At 38.0% G+C, this 16,161-nt stretch overlaps 1 protein-coding gene across 1 annotated transcript in view; it reads left to right on the forward strand.

Annotated features, from left to right (window-relative positions):
* Positions 1 to 13,054, forward strand: part of CCDC171 (coiled-coil domain containing 171) — a 152,056-nt gene extending 139,002 nt beyond the window's left edge. The window contains exon 24 of the mRNA XM_084278309.1: positions 12,764 to 13,054. Coding sequence (XP_084134435.1) covers positions 12,764 to 12,805 — 42 coding nt within the window. The 3' untranslated portion in view covers positions 12,806 to 13,054. The remainder of the gene's footprint in view (positions 1 to 12,763) is intronic.
* The last annotated feature ends 3,107 nt before the right edge of the window (positions 13,055 to 16,161 follow it).

Raw genomic sequence — 16,161 nt, forward strand, 5'->3', positions numbered from 1 at the left:
CTGCCTGCAGCAGATTAACAGAGAAAAAGGAAGTGAATGCCCATGCTTCATTTTGTTCAGTTTTTGAAGGAGAAATCCTGGAATGAGCTAGTCTCTTATTTTCTTCGCAAAAGGGTACATGGGGTTTCCTGAAACTGAATGTTTCAGACAGGCCCCAGTTGCTGGGGAGGGCAACTAGGAGCTGGGAGACTCACACAGATGTGTGATGCCTTTGTCCTTATTAGATGTCTTTGCAATGGTGTTCCAGAATGTGTGTACTTGGTGTAATGTGCAATGAGCTTTGGCCACCAGCTGCATATGTTTGATGCCTGTTTGCTACACACACGTTTCCTCTGTCTTCTTCCCACACCTCGCAAAGTGAAATTTTAAGCACATCAAATTAAAAGAAACGTTTGTATAGTGCTGTGCACACTGCTCATGCTGCAGGAGATATAAAAGTATCGGGAGTGCTAGACAGGCTGTTATTTCGAGAACTGGATATATAGACCGGGACATTTAACCCTGGGAAAAAGTCTTTACAAAAGAACAGAGCCGAGGACACAATTTTACTGGCTTTATAGAAGAAAAGGAATATTTTCTACAAAGGCAGACAAATTCACTTCTTTCCAGACTCAAGGACTTTTACTTGGGCCAGAAGGTGCTTCCTCCTTCCTTTTGAAGAAGTTATTTCAAGAAAGGGAGCTGGGAAGCTTCTATTATTCCCTGCTAAACTGTGGGTTAAACATAAAGGGGAATTTCTGTCTGTTCTGAGACTGAATTTGCTGAGAAATTTTTGGAGGGGATTAAAGTGTAGCTGTGCCTGAATGAGATGAGCTCAGGTACTTAAATGGCGAACGCATCCATGCAGTCTAGATAGTTGTCTTGCTGGTATTTTCTCGACATTTTACATTTATATCCTATAAGGTGTACTGTTGTCAATAATTATTGCCTTGCGCTGACACCCCTTTGGTTTTCTGTTTCAAGCTATAAGTATGTAAAGCACTGTTAGCAAGAAGAAAATGCAGTGCTGATCTTCAGGCATTATGTTTGGTAAACTGTGCAAGGTGTGTGGATGCTACTGTGAGTTGCAACTCAGTAGGTCGGGATGACAGTTGGAAGGATTTTTGTTGTCTTTTGTGGTGTTTCTCATGTACTTTGTACCACTAGCTTACTGTCCAGTTTGCAGGGAACAAAAGGACAGGAGATCCAAGACCTAGGGCAGTGTTTCCAGGAGTCTGCCTCTCTATAAGCCAGCCTCAGAAATGCATGTATGTGTAGCATGCCCCCATTTACAATGTAGCTGCATGCAACCATTAAAAAAAAAAAAAAAAAGAAGAAAGAAATTTGCCCTGGCATTTAGCTGGATTGAATGTGGGCAATCTATTTAAGCATAAACTACATTTGAAAAAGTGAAAGCGTTAGGCACGCCTTTCAAAAGATAATCTTTACTTACTTGTGAAGGAAAATCTCGTGTCCAGAGGCTTCTGCTTCCCTCTGGAAAGGGAAGGCCCCCACCACCAGAGCAGATTCCCTCCACAGGAGACGTCTGCCTCTGATGCTCTGTCTCCTCTCAGTCGCTGCTTCTGGTGCGCTGACTGGAAGGAAGGCCATGGGAGCACAGTCCTGGGTATCTTCTCCACCCTTGGTCCCACAGCAGATTTCTCAGCTGTCAGACCTCACCTCACTAGTCTTAAGCGTGGAGGAGGAGTGGATCCTCCACAGGCCAAAGGGAGATAATGAGAGCAATAAAGAAGGGTAGCTGTAAACCCTAACGGTCTCCTTTCTTTGTTTGGTGCCTTTCTGAAATTTACAAAATGATTTTTTTGCCCTTGGTTTGCTCTTTTCCCCTACCTTCTCCTGTAGTTGTGCCTATTTGCATCCTTTTCAACTGGGGAAAAACCCAGCCCAGCACATCTTCGCATTCCCTTCTGAGTAAGGAGTTTCTGTAGAAATGCATGTGTTTACCTACTCCCATTGTCTGATGGCTTGCATTTTATACTTTAAGCATAAAAGGTAATTTCAGAAGTGAAAAAAACCCCAAACAACCCTGCCCTTTAAAATATATTATATATGTGACTTGCAGAGATATAAAGACAGGAAATTCAGAGTTAGAACATGAAGTGTAGTACTTAACTCACAACTTTATTCCTGTACTGTTGACATTATTTAAGGACACACAATCAGCAAGTTACATCTTAATGTTTATTTATAATGGTGTTTACATATTTAAGTCACACTACTTAACATTTGCTCAACATTTATTTATTTCTTTATTGTTGATGTGTTTGAATTATGTATAAAAACTTACTGTGGAAGTCTGTGAAACCCACATTATGTAGTGAAGGCACAGTTTCTCTGGTTGATCATACTAAGGACCTATTTTCTCCAGAGACTGGACTCCCTGAAGGGGTTTGGTGTGTTGAATAAATTAGGTCTTGAACAAATTTTAAAAATATGAAGTGAATACACAGTAGGGTAAATGTCTTTATTATAGTCAGCTAAAATCATGTTATCATGATAATAATCTAGAGAAACAAGGTTATTTCTTAAACTGTTTCTTCCCTATTTTAGAAGAATTTGGATCTTTTGTTTGCTAGTTTCAGAAATGCTAGCACTTAGAAAGGAAGGACCCTCATTTTGTTGTGCAATCAGTTGACTTTTTTTAAGTTGAAGGTAAGGTACCTTTAATATGCACAGTAAGTAATGAAATTTACTAAAAATATAGGCAAGAATAGTGTGGCTAATCACCAGAGGTGTTTCTCTGCTACATGTGATGATGGTAAAGAAAGCAAAGTGACATGATAACAATGATTACATTTCATCCTTTTCAGATGGTGTAACTGCTTCAGTTCCTGCAGCTTTTTAGAGAGGGATCTGTGGAACCTTTAAAGACATGTGCTTTAAGAGACTGCACTTTTGGATTTGTCCCTCAAGTGAAATTGGCCCACAACCCCATAGTATCCTCAGTGAATGTTACCATAAAGCTGACATTTCAATAATTGCCTCTCTTAAATTTGTATGTTCACAAACATTTTTGAAAGCCTTTTGTCAGACCTAGGTTAAGGTCGAAGGTAATTTGGCAAAGCAAGCCCTTGGAGGCCAAAGCAACAGTAATGAAATAATTCACTAATTTTTCAGGTTGTGTTGAGTACCAAGGATATCATTTGGTCACAAATGGATCATCTCATACGGTGGTTATATGCTTATGGTCAGGGACCTGCTAGTCTTTTCAGACTCTGTGTGACATCAAATTTTCTTTCACAGGATCTAGTAATAAATGCATTGCACTCTTTTGAGAGTCTGATCAGGAATTGTAACTTAACCAGGACTTTGCAAAGCTTCCTGACACTTTAAGGTATCCAGTTTCACTTTAATTTGTGTCTTTCAAAATGTCATATTTCTTTAGAAATTTCTAGTTTAATTTAATAACTTGCTGAAGTTTACTACACTTTAATAGAAGAGCATAACTAATTGTGAGCTCTGAATAAAAGCGTTTAAGGTGTCATTCTGGAATGTACTGAAACATCCCCATGTAAAACAATTTTTTAAAGTTGTGTTACAGCTTTCTTGGTTTACAAACTAAAAAGCTGAAGAAACCTTTCAATAAGTCTCCTTCTGTCTCCTTCTATGTTCTTCATATCTGTTCCGACAAAACATGCCTGATGAAAGTTTGTGATGTTGTGTATGGTGTATATGTATTCTGATTCTTTGTGGGGTTTTGTTTTGGGGTTTTTTTGGGCAAGGGGCATTGGAGGGGGGTTTGGTTTAACTCTTCTGTGCTTTCAAAACACGTTTGGCATGTATATACGAAAGGATGAAATTCCATTAGTATTTTTTTAATGTTGATTCACATGAAATATGATTGGTATGCAGGAAATACTAGTTCCATTTGCTTAGTGGACTCACTCAAAATGCCTCACAGAAAGTGATGATCTAGTACCTGAGCTCAGAGTGATTCTTAGAGGCTGATTGTGCTCAGGAATTTAGTAAGTATAAAAGGTTCTGTTGAAGTAATTACTAGATTTTTTTTTTTAATTTAACTTCAGTCTGAAGTATAGCTGTATATATAAATTTGGCCAAAACCAATAGACACAGTAAACCTAGCTCACCCACACTCAAGTTGTTTATAACTGATAAGCTTGATTCCTTGCCTAGTTAGCGTAATTTGGATCGTGCATTTACAAAAGACCTACATGTTAGCCATCAACTGAAATTGACCCTATTTTTTTTTTTTTAAGGCTATTCAGATATCAACTGATATTTTATAAGCAACGCTGCTGGAAAGCCCAAATGTTTTCCCTGACAATTACTGTTATAAAACTGCCCTTTAGAAATCTGTTTAATATACACGGCTTTGGATACTGCATGCAGTTTGCAGGAGGAGGAGTAATTCCCTCCTGAAGTTACTTCAGCAAACTTTTACTGAGGATGAATGAACATTAATGTGCTTGGTTTGGATAAGCAAACAAAAGTTTGAAAAACATCCCAAATGTGCAGGGAGCCAAATGTACCTCTTCCCAGTGAATCTTTCTCTAAGCCAGTTACGGAGGTCGGGGATGGAGCCCTTGTCAGGATTTGGGCTGGGGCATGGCAGGGTACCCATCTGCAGTGGATAGTCCGTAAAATGGACACTATGTTGACCAGTGCTGAAAGGGGGGAACGCTTTGTTCTCCTAACACAGTCATGATTTTAATGATAAACATTCATTTTGAGAAACTCAACTTGACAGTAGGAATATTTCTAAGCATGGTGTAAGTCAGTCGTTTTTTGCTCTGTCATTAGAGGATCTTTTTATGAGGCCATTTAGGGTGGAGTTTTAGCTTAGCTATAGACTAATGCAAATACAGATGTTCTTACTCAGCATGTAGGTGTTTGTATTTTGAATAACAGATTGCAATCAGTCTGTTTTTCAAATAGGTGCGGATAGGTTGTATGAACCATGTCTGTATCCAGTTTAGGATCCTACTGCGATTGTCTCCTAAGAGCCAGCATGAACCTGTTGCCTGTTATGGGATGCTAAACACTATCAATTTGTGAGATTAGCATTTTTCTTCTCACTTCATGATTATGGACAGCACTGGGTTGTATTCTCAGAAGCAAGTGGACCAAAATCACTGCTCACCTAAAGGTTTTTAGAGAGATATGGAATAATCATCTCCACTAAGAGGCCTTTTGTGTCCCATACTAAATGTTAAGTCTGAGTAATACCGTTCTCCTAACTGAAATCTGAGATGTTTGATACTTTTTTTCATTGCTGCATATCTACCCCTTTTTGCATCAACAGTTGCTGTCAGAGGCGTGTGAGCTCCATATGCTTATGACTTGCTTCTTTTCACCACCTTTCATAAAGATGAGTTTGTTCTATGTCCTTCCCATAAACTCCTGTAGAGCAAGGTACCTGCTTCACACCTCAACCAGTGTATTTCCTTCATCTTTCCCTTCCTTCGTGATCTCTGAGCTTCCACTTTCTGCAGACTGGATGTCTGCTTCTCTTCAAGAAAATTAGATTTCTCATGTGGAAAAATGCTCTTTCAATGGTTTCTAGAGAAAACCTCAAGGGAATTTGTCCCTGTAGATATCCTGGGGAAGCAAATAGGTTGCATAATCTACCTGAATATACTGTAGTCTAGCAGGCACCAGAATCTGAAAGGGCTTTATGGGTAGTCTTTTGAGTCTTGCCTTGCTGGAGTTTGGGTAGTTGAAACCCGTAAGGCCACCAGAAGGCATTCACTGCTGTGACTGTCCTGGTTTCACCTTCCACACACTAATGTTCATCCAGACTTTTCCAGCCTTGATTAACAGCACACCTCTTCAGCTTGAACTTCATCAGTACTTCTTGTGCATTGGATTTTTAGGGCCTTTTCTGACCTACTTCACATACATAATGCAAATGTACTTGAAAGGAGTAGTGAGCAACCTGGAATATTCTCAAGGCATCTGTCTCCAAATTGAGTTCCATGTTTGTTCTTGTTTATATACAGACTATCAGGAGAATCCTAAAATGTTGATTTCCATTTTTTACTAGTTCATTTGTTTTGTTAGCTACATAGATTTATATTTCTGAATATTATTCCTCAAAAATATTGCATATTTGGCAGAAATGCATAGCAAAAATTAATCTTCTGAATGCCTAAAGATTTTTTAATACCAGAAAGCTGAATCATAAAGACACTTTCATTGTTCTAGACCTTTCCCCTTCATGTTGTTAAATGTTGCTATTATAAATAATTACTTTTTCCCTCTTTCCCTCTTGTATCTGTAACACTGGTACAGTGTATCTTTGTTAATTGTACAGGGATTGAATTATTCTACTGTCTAATTTCTCTTTTGCCAAAACATTTATGAAGATTAGCTTTAGGATTCTGCATTAAAATTAGTCTCTGGTAAAAGATAGATTAATGCACCACTGGCAGAGGTCTGCTATCCTTTTCCTGTTTGGTATCAGAGTGCCTAAATTGTAGCTGCATCCGTTCGGAGCAAAGAGACAAAAAGGAAGGTAGCTAAGCATTCTGCCTTGCGTGAGCAGTTAGAGGGCAAGCAGACACCATGCACCTTGACCACCTATTATGAAGCTTTTTGCTGCAATGTCAAGTGAAAGCGAGTTAATTGGGTGAAGCTGTAGAGCATGTTAGGGGCATGGTAAAGGGTTGCTGTCTGACAGCTGAATGTCAGCAGAAGCTAGTGAAGTGTGGCTGAGAGACAGAGACCTGTCACAAAGTTCATGTGGACTGTAGCACAGTTAGGGAGATGAAATGTGGTTCTGTCTCACTTTCTCCCTCATTGCATTCAAGCACCTTAAGATTTCACACTGTATGTGTCAACCCTTGTTCTCTAAGCTGTTTTCTCCTAACACTTCTGCATTCAAATGATTGGACAGAAGATGCTAATGTTTGGCAAAATGAATGTAAATACACTTTTTTCCTTTTTTTGCTGGAGCAGCAGTATACATGCAACTCAGACAAAACTTTGAAGGCTTACGTCAGACAGCGCACTGTCTAGGAATTCAGCTGATGACTGAATACATTTCTCAAGAGAATATGAAGTTTGACACTGTAACTAGTTGGATAAGGACTACTTTCCCAGTAGCACCAACAGAAGAAAAGGTCAAGTGGAGAGGACTGCTTCATGAGGTGCTTGTGCCTCAGCATGGCACAAGCGTTTTAGTCTCTGGTTGTAGTCACCTTCTCCTCACTCGAAAGAAACAAAAGGTTGAGTGTAAAGCATCAGAGAGAGAAACAGTGATCTGAGGCAATGAAAAGCTGTGAGAAAACTCACATAGCAGGAAGGGATTTCCTGGAAGCAAGAGGAGCATCAGTTAAGGATAACACCATCTTACACACTGATAAGGAACATGGAGAGGTGCCAGAACAGATTAGTAAATCTCTTTTAATGTTGTTTGCAGCATGCAGCACAATATAAAGCAGTAATCATTTGGGTTAGCTACCCAGCTTAAAAATAAATAAATAAAAGTTGCTGCCATTCCTGAGAAAGTGGAAAGACATGGTAAAAAAATACTAAAGAATTTGGAAACTTGGGTTGAAATCAATACAGACTGAGCATTTCACCATGAAAGTAGTGCACCACATGGTTTGCCTAATGTTTTGGTATTATTAGTGTAGCACAGAGAATTTGACCTGAAAATGAGAAACTTTTGTTTGTATTCCAATGAAACATTTGGAAGAGAAACTTACTATCTAGGCTGTATGGTGGATTTTTGCCAAAATATTTAGACATCGTCAAAACTGGCAATGCAAAACCAAACTATTTGTCTTTAAGCCAACAGAACATTGAAGATGAGGTGTTCATCTGATGTGATCATCCATCCAATCCCATGTGTTCTTAAAACATACCAGGTCTAACTATATTTGAATAAAACAGGATTTTATTTGGGGGGAAAAATATAAAATATTTTTTTTAATTGCTTTTAATTGAGCCTCTGGAGTGTGGTTTCACTGAATGCATTAAATACAAAAACATTAGAAAAGCAGGGGGGGAAATTATTATTTCCAGATATTTCAAACTTGTATGTTTGTTTAAAAACTCCTGAAAGTGGCAGAGGGAATTCTTTGATAATGAAAAAAGCCATTAGTATTGTTGGCTAGCAGCACCCAAAGTGTGTAGTGTGTCTACCTTTCTGACTTAATATGTAATGAGTTGGCAGCCCATTGAATTATTCTCTGATAGCAAATTGTTTGCAGAATCCAGGCAGGAGTGCTGACAATTAAACTTTATACCAAACGTTCCCGTTTTCCTACCTTGTGTCAGAGCACCAATTCAGTCCTACTGCCTCAGCATACAGAACGGCTAAATCATGGACATGGGAAGTGAACCCTCCCCTGTGGGCCAGCGTGTATTCCTGCTTTGAAAAAGTTTGTTAACTAGCACTGTATGGTGCTGAGACCCCCTGGTAATCCTCTCAGTTTAAGCACCAGTTCTTAGCAGGTTTTCTTTATTTCACTGGGAGTGAGAAATGGCTCTTGGAGTTACTTGCAACAGCGGGAGAATGAGCAGGATGCTGGCAGTCCAGTGGCATTGTCCAGCAAATGGCAACTGAGTTTTGGAGGTAGCAGTCTGAGGAGGAGGTCGTGAATGATCTGGAAATGTGGACCTTTCTCTGGAGGGCAATGGGTTTTTCCTCGTTAAGTGCTGCTAAATGGTTTTCAAAGGTGGTGTTTGTTTCTTTAACACTTACTGGAATGGCTGTTGCTACAGTGAAATGAGGAACGCTGCAGTGATGGTGCAGGTTGGACAGGCTGGAAAGAACAGTCTACTGGTCTTGCTGTCTGTATGTGTGTTCTAGAGCTGGGGCGAGGGATGGTGTCGGAAATCAGTTGTGGGGAAGTAACATCATCGGCTGTTGGTCACTCTCCCCCCTTGCTCTCAGTGGCTCTGCTTGACCTACATTACCCGACTCTTGAGGGAGTGTGCCTTTCCAGAGGTTTTAGGGGTGGCTAGAATTCAGGAGACACTACCGCTTGCTCCTCTCTCTGCACTTCTGTTGGCTGTCAGGCATCCTCATGCAGCCAAGTATCCTGTAATCTGGTGATTCCCAGACCATGCTTTGTCCGTGTAATCCAACAGTTGCCTTCAGTTCACCTGGAGGTACAACACTTAAATTATTACTGCATCTGCATCAGCACACAGGGAGCCCCCATAACTGAGGCTTTGCATTGTTCTTGCTGCCCTTTCATTTTGTCCCGTAGTCGGTTTTCTGTTCTGATTCTAAGCAGTTTTCATTATTTCTAACCCCAGTCAAAGCTATGTGTGCAAGCTCGTCACTCACAACCCAGAAGTCTTAACTCACAAAACCCCTACCACTTGTTATGATTCTGAGGTATGGTTGGGTTTTTTTGGTAGCATAGAATGTTAATGCATCATAAGAAAGTGTGTTTTGAAATTGAATATTGGAAGATCAGCGGTAGGAAATCCCATAATTGGAAGGGGCTATTGTTGTAACACACAAATAGCAGAGGGCAATTGAAAAGTTGTAGTGTGGTATCACATTAAAAGTTGTGGTCCAGTAGAATTTATCCTTATGTAGACAGAGAAGGTTTGGAACCATTCTGACTGATTTATGGCTTCAGCTCGGATTATAGATTTTACTCCTACAATTGAAGATAAACAAAGTTACTTTTAGCGGTGAATTTCTTTATGTGGTTACATTTGCAACACTGTCACATCACATCTGTAGTCTTCTGATACCAAGGCGTCTAACTGTGTATTATTCCACACTTAGGTCTTGAAGTATAAAAGCAAAATGAGGTGTCTTTGATCACAGCATGGTGCTTTTGAGTAGGCTGACATTGCAATAAATATATATATATATAAGGACATAATACATGATGGTATTATAATATATCCTCACAATATCGTCATATGCAACCCACTATAAATCAGTTTTAACTTTGGTGAAACAGCTCAAGTAATCTGAGACAACCTGTAAACTAGATCCTAAATGTGATCACAGGTTAGTCACAGGAGAAAATCTGTAGAGAAGAATTGGTTTAGAAACCTTTTTCCATGCTTAATGCGAAAAAATAGCATGAGTTAACTATAGTTTAGAAAGCAATTATTCTGTAATACAGACTAAGACCTTTCATATTTTGGTCTTTGGGAAAGCATGTTTTATGGTTAGGCTATCAAACTTTGAAAAAGCTCCATAGGACGCGACCAATTACTATATTACATAAATATTTTGCAAGTGTATTGTTGCTAGAAATACTGTGTCCTAAATATCTATTTAGCAGATGAAGTGTAACAGTTTAGATGGAATCATTTACAGCTTATCATGTAAATAAAAGCGCTATCCTAATGATCTACCTGAACAGACACCTATTTAAGATACATAACTCCTCTTTTAAAAAATTACCTAAATGCATATTTATATGATGGATTATCATCACAGCTTTGGCATAGTCATTTGAGTTTGTCAATTTAATACATGTTTTAGAAAGGTGTCTAAATACAATAATGTTGAAAGAGGTCTGTTGGGGAAATTATAACTGCCTTTAAAATTCCTGCATACAGGTATGTATTCAAACAACAAGTGTTATAAAAGTTCTGTTTTTTTCCTCTAACCTATAGAATCCCATTTTCCTATTCATCATGAGTGTATATAATGACAATGGATCAAAACAGTTCTTTACAAGTAGCAGCCAAGATTTTAATTTTATTTTTTTTACATCAATCACATTGCTATTAGATCCAATTTTCCTTCTATTCAATGAATAGTATTCTGTTCTTTGTAAGGAGTACAACATAACATCTGGATAACTAAAACGGAGCTTTTTTTTCCCCAACAGTGAAGCTTTTACTGTAACATAGTCTATTGACTTGCTGCCAATCATTAAGTTTCATACTTTTTTTTTTCACAACTCTCAAAGGAAATCCGATTTCTTATCTCCTTACTGGGATTTTGATGCCATATTCTTCAGAAAAAAACCCTCACTACAGCTGGAAAAGGAGTAATATGAGAGTGTAATTGTAGTGTGATTTTTACTCATTGTGAAGTGCTGATTAATTGAGATGTTGAAAGCAGTACAAACCAATATGTTTAAATTTTTCTTCAGTGTTTGTTATCCAGAGTGAAACCTGCTTATAGCTTATATCTTATTGATTTCTTTTTTTTACACACAGAAGTGGGTTTAGAACATCAAAAGATATTTGCATATTTCAATATTGTTGTAATTTTTTTCATGAATGACTCCTATTTAGAGACTTTTGTCTATGTTGTCAGCTGATTAAAGTGTACAAATAGCAGACTATTAATCGATGTAATAGGTGGATGCCTTCATTGAGATCTCATTGCAGTGTGCTGATGAAAAATGCAGTAAATCTTACATCTGCTTTGGCTTTTTAGTGGTTCCCATTCTGTGTAGTATTGAGCCTGGAAAGGCTGAAAAGCTTGAGTGTTAGAGATGTTCCTTGCCAGTTCTGCTGGTTACCTCATCCTCATCACCACCATAACCTAGAAGAACTGCCTCAGTTTAAATATCTACTTGAAGTAGTCACCTAAATTTGCTACTGCAGGGGTTCTATGAAAGTCTAACATAACCAAACTATTTACAGTCAGTAGCTGCAGTATGGCTTGTGGTGGATCAGGAAATCAAGAGTCCATATCAAAGGGGACTGTAAAAGTAGGTGTTAGAGGCAACCATTGATTTTTCTCCAGCAGTAGCAACTGAGGAATTTTTCATGGATGTGTCTATACATGTGATTGAATCTCTGTTGAAATATGAATATATACACACACTCTTCTGCCGCTCTCTGGGTGTCTGTGGGTATGTATATTGGAATCTGTGCCTGTGTGTTTATATATGCATTTATACTCTGACCGAAATGCCGGAGGAAGAGTGTTTAAAACCTCAAATATACCACAGCAGTCTTCCAGTATCTTAACTTTTGTCTTTTCCGCAATTAGGCACTTGAAGTTTTAACTTACTTTATGACCTGACGAAATAATTGATTGTTATTTCCACAGCTATACAGTGCAATGAGTAAAATACCTTGGTAAAGGGCAGAAGGACAATATGGTGTTGTGTTTTCTTAAGTTTGTTTATTATTATGGATGCTTAGGGGCATACAGAATGTCTTTGTTTAGCATTTAAAAAAAATATTCATCCTGATATACTATCCATAATCTTTCAAAGTAGGATGCATAATGTTTTGGTGATGTAAGATATTTAATGTTGAATTTTAACTGGTCTAACCTTTATAACTGTTTGACTGAACGTCGGGACTCACTGAAATATGAATCATGTTCCCCATCAATGTACATTCAGTATGTATTCTCTGGCCAGCTTCTAACAGACTAACATTTGAAGAGTATAAAGTATTTTGTTTCAACTGGTGGTAAAATATATTTAAAAGTAAATTAATAGCTTCTATGGCTAGCATGGCATACTTTTCCTAAGCACAATGACAGGGAGACTGTAGAATAAATTTTTTTACTTGGATAAAAAAATCCACACCCTAGAAATTACAAAGAAGTAAATAAGTATTTCTGGGACTTCAAATAAAGTAGGCTGCTGTTTTCTAACACTTAATAGTGCAGAGTAATCTCACTAATATCCTGTGTTCCTGCTTATTTAAGATTAATACAGATATTCAGGTACCACATATTTTAAATAAGTGTTTGAAAGAAGAAGCCAACACTTCCATGTTTTTCGTGTGCATACATTTGTGAAAGGCATAACAAAATCACTTTTCTTTCTTGTTCAACGTTAAATGTAGATTCTTTTGTTTGTTTGTTTTGGGTTTTTATTATTGCTTTATTTTATTCCAGGAATCAAGAGGGAGTTCAAACATCACCATGGCTTCAAGCTAGGAATTCAGCCTGACCAGAGTAGTATCCCGTGTTTTTTGGCATTGCAAGCTGAACCTGACACATCCTACAGTTTTTATGCACAATAGAGCCAGTTCTCAGCCTTCAGCCTTTCCTTCAGCCTGAATGTCACATCCAGTCCCAAAAGAACAATGGAAAATGGATTTTCAGATTCTTTGTATCAATAATCTTTTAGAAGGAAAAAATTGCATTAATGTAAAATGATGCAATTAAAGTGCAATTTTGTTGCTACCTTTGAATTGTGTTTGAGCATATGTATTTTTTGACATTAATTTTACGTTTTTATGAAAATGTGCATTCATATGTTCACATTTCTGCACTTCTCATTCTTTCCATACTGAAACAGTTATTTTTATAACTTTATTTATTGCGGTTGTTCATTTTTATGTAGTATATTTTTAAATGTTAAAGAATGACACATTTTGGGTAATTTTCCTCAGTCTTAAAAAAAAAAATCAATAAGCCATTTTAGTCTCTATCTATCAAAGTTGTTTCATACTTGTCTATTTTAAAGCAGGACTGCAATACTTTAATAGGATTGAGAGAGCTATTTGAAATGTATGCCAATGATTCCTGTCATTTCATGGCAGCCCTGCCATGGTTCACTGAGCCCCCTCTTTTCTCTTGTCAGCTCAACTGAAGACAAGCATTTAGTTGCAAACTTTAAGCAGGTTGTGCAAAACAGAAATGATGTGACTGCTTCTCTTCCTGCACAATAATGTCACTGCTGGTCAATGTGAGAAGGTCAGGTTGCTCCTTGTAAAGCTACATGATACCACTTGCCTATTTGAACAAGTTAAGTTAACTGCTGAATCTGGTCCCTGCAGGCGTTGAAAACTCACCCTTTTATCAAGTCTGCATTTCATAAGAAAGAAGAACAATTGTGCAGGGAGGATTTCTGATGATATGTTTATATACTTTATAAGGACAGTTCCCAAACCAGTGTTGCAGGTAATATATTTAGCTTAAGCTGAAAGACTTTAAAGTAATGGCTGTTTTGACCTTCAAATAGACTATTTTTTTGTTGTTGTTGGTAGGACCCAAGAGTGACGCCCATCTTTGATGCTGACAGAATTTAAAGCAAGGCCATTGCCCTGCATTTTCTGCCTTGTAGCACACAAAAGTAAAATTGTATGTCAGGCCGAGATGTCGGGGAGCTGACAAGATGCCCCAGTGACATTTCAGCTGGAAAGAGCAAGTGTCTTGCAACCAAGTGGTCAAATATCAAATAATAGGTCAAGCAGGAAGGAGCTGAGTTCTAACCACAAAGAGGTTTCTGGTAACTTACTTGACAAGCTTTTGGGCGCTTTGTGGCTTGACAAAGTGATGTTCTGTTGGGTATCGCTAGACAGACTGTTCTTTATCGCCTTCAGAAGATCAGACATTGACATTGATTAAACTCTTTAACCCTTAAAGGTTAAATCCTAGCAGTTTCATCATTGTGAATGAAGAACAAAAGAAAATTTGTAATATACCATCTGTTTTCATATTAATCACTGAACTCCCCAGTGCTATTAACTTTTGATGTGCTATGTAGTTTTTGACAAAAAGATTGAATGTAAAATCTATATAATAGATTGTTTCTCATTATGCGCCAGTGATACATTAGAAAAATAATATTATGCATTATGGAATTTGTAATTTCTTCTGATATGTCAAATGTAGGATTTGATTTTAAAGCCTCCCAACTGCTACTGAAATTCCATTTTGGATGGAAAGCAACATTTGCATAGATAATACACCATTTGGAGTGACCAAAGTCTTCCAAATACCCTTGTTTTCAAAGGTACCAAAAAAGCTAAAATAAATCTTAAATTTATAACATAAGAACTTTAATCAAAGAAAGCTTCAAGTTTTCAGGTATTTCACTGCTCGCAGCCATAATGTGCATGTGTGTATGTGTACTGGTACAGAGCCTTGCCAAGCCAGATAAAAAATCCCACAGAACTCTCCCATGTAAGAGTTGGCTGATGGAGGAAGAACACTTCTTGCTTGTATGATGATGTATTTAGCCTGGAATATTCCAGAAAGAAATTTCATTTCCCTCCCAAAGTCTTGTCTTCTCCTTCCTGACAGTGACTGTTCCTGGTGAAGACACTGCAAGTACTATATTGTGCTCTCCTGAATATAATGTCAAAGAACTGTTATATTTGTATGAAAAATGACAGCATATATTTTACCAAGCATTTTCTCTGTATTATATACAGAAGCTTGTATGTGCCTTTCCTTGGAATGTATATTCACATAGTCCTTTAGAGCTTGAGAAGGGAAGTGCTTGTTCTTTGCTACATGGCCTCAAACTGCTGAAGGAAAATTGCAGCCTGTTTGTCCTTTTCCCATCATTGCCAGTGTGTGTGGCATTGTGCATGTAGAGACAGAAGGACTTATTTCCAAAATCCCTATCTTACCACGACAAGGACTGATCCTCTCCAGTAACCTCTGAGCGTAGGGTCATGTGATTTCACAGGGGCCATAGCGATGGCAAACTGAACATAGATAAAAGGAATAATCTTGTGAACTATCATTTTGCACATGAACTAGCTTGTATATTTTCATTGAAAGGAGGATGTCTACCTCATTTATTCGGTTTAAATATTGACCAACTGTGAGTTACGGACTATTTTTCTTAAACCCACCCACACTGAAAAGACTTGGAAATTTTTTATGTCAGATGTCTGATTTCAAAGGAAAGCTCCTCTTTCTTGCTGTTGAGTAGTAATGCGGATCATCATTAGTCAAATAATCCTGTATTGCTTTTCCAGGCATCTGATAAACTGAAATTTGTGATAAATTCCAAATGAATAGAAGAAATCCAGCTGGCAAGATCCCCTATTAGTAGTATATAAATGATTCCCTTTTTAGGGACACAGTAAAAATCATGATTGTGTAGAATGTGGCAAACACAGTTCAGTAACATCGCAACAGCAACTGCCAAAAGAGCATCCTGACTATTTTATACCATCTGCTCTCTCTGGCTTGCTTTGAAAATTGCAGAGCTTGACACCTTGATCTTACTTTTAGAGCTTTTCATGGTTTGGGCCTGGAATTTAAAGAGGACTGCTTCACTTGCATAACCTCACCTTCATCATCAACACTACTCCTTGAGAACAACCAGTTTCCTTAGAAGACCATGTTTGGTGGGGCTAGAATATTCTCCATGTTTTTGGAATGTGGCACAACAAATAATTGGTCACAGATCTCTCTTCTGATCAGCCTGAAAATTCACAGTAATTTATTTTCCCACCAAATAACTCATCCCTGGAAACAGGCCATGAAATACAGGATTTCTGTCCTGCAATAGGAAGTTTTACAGCTGTTAGTAGTACAAGCAGTGTGTA

This window comes from Gallinula chloropus (genome assembly GCF_964237585.1).
Source record: "Gallinula chloropus genome assembly, chromosome: Z".
Lineage (NCBI taxonomy): Eukaryota > Metazoa > Chordata > Aves > Gruiformes > Rallidae > Gallinula > Gallinula chloropus.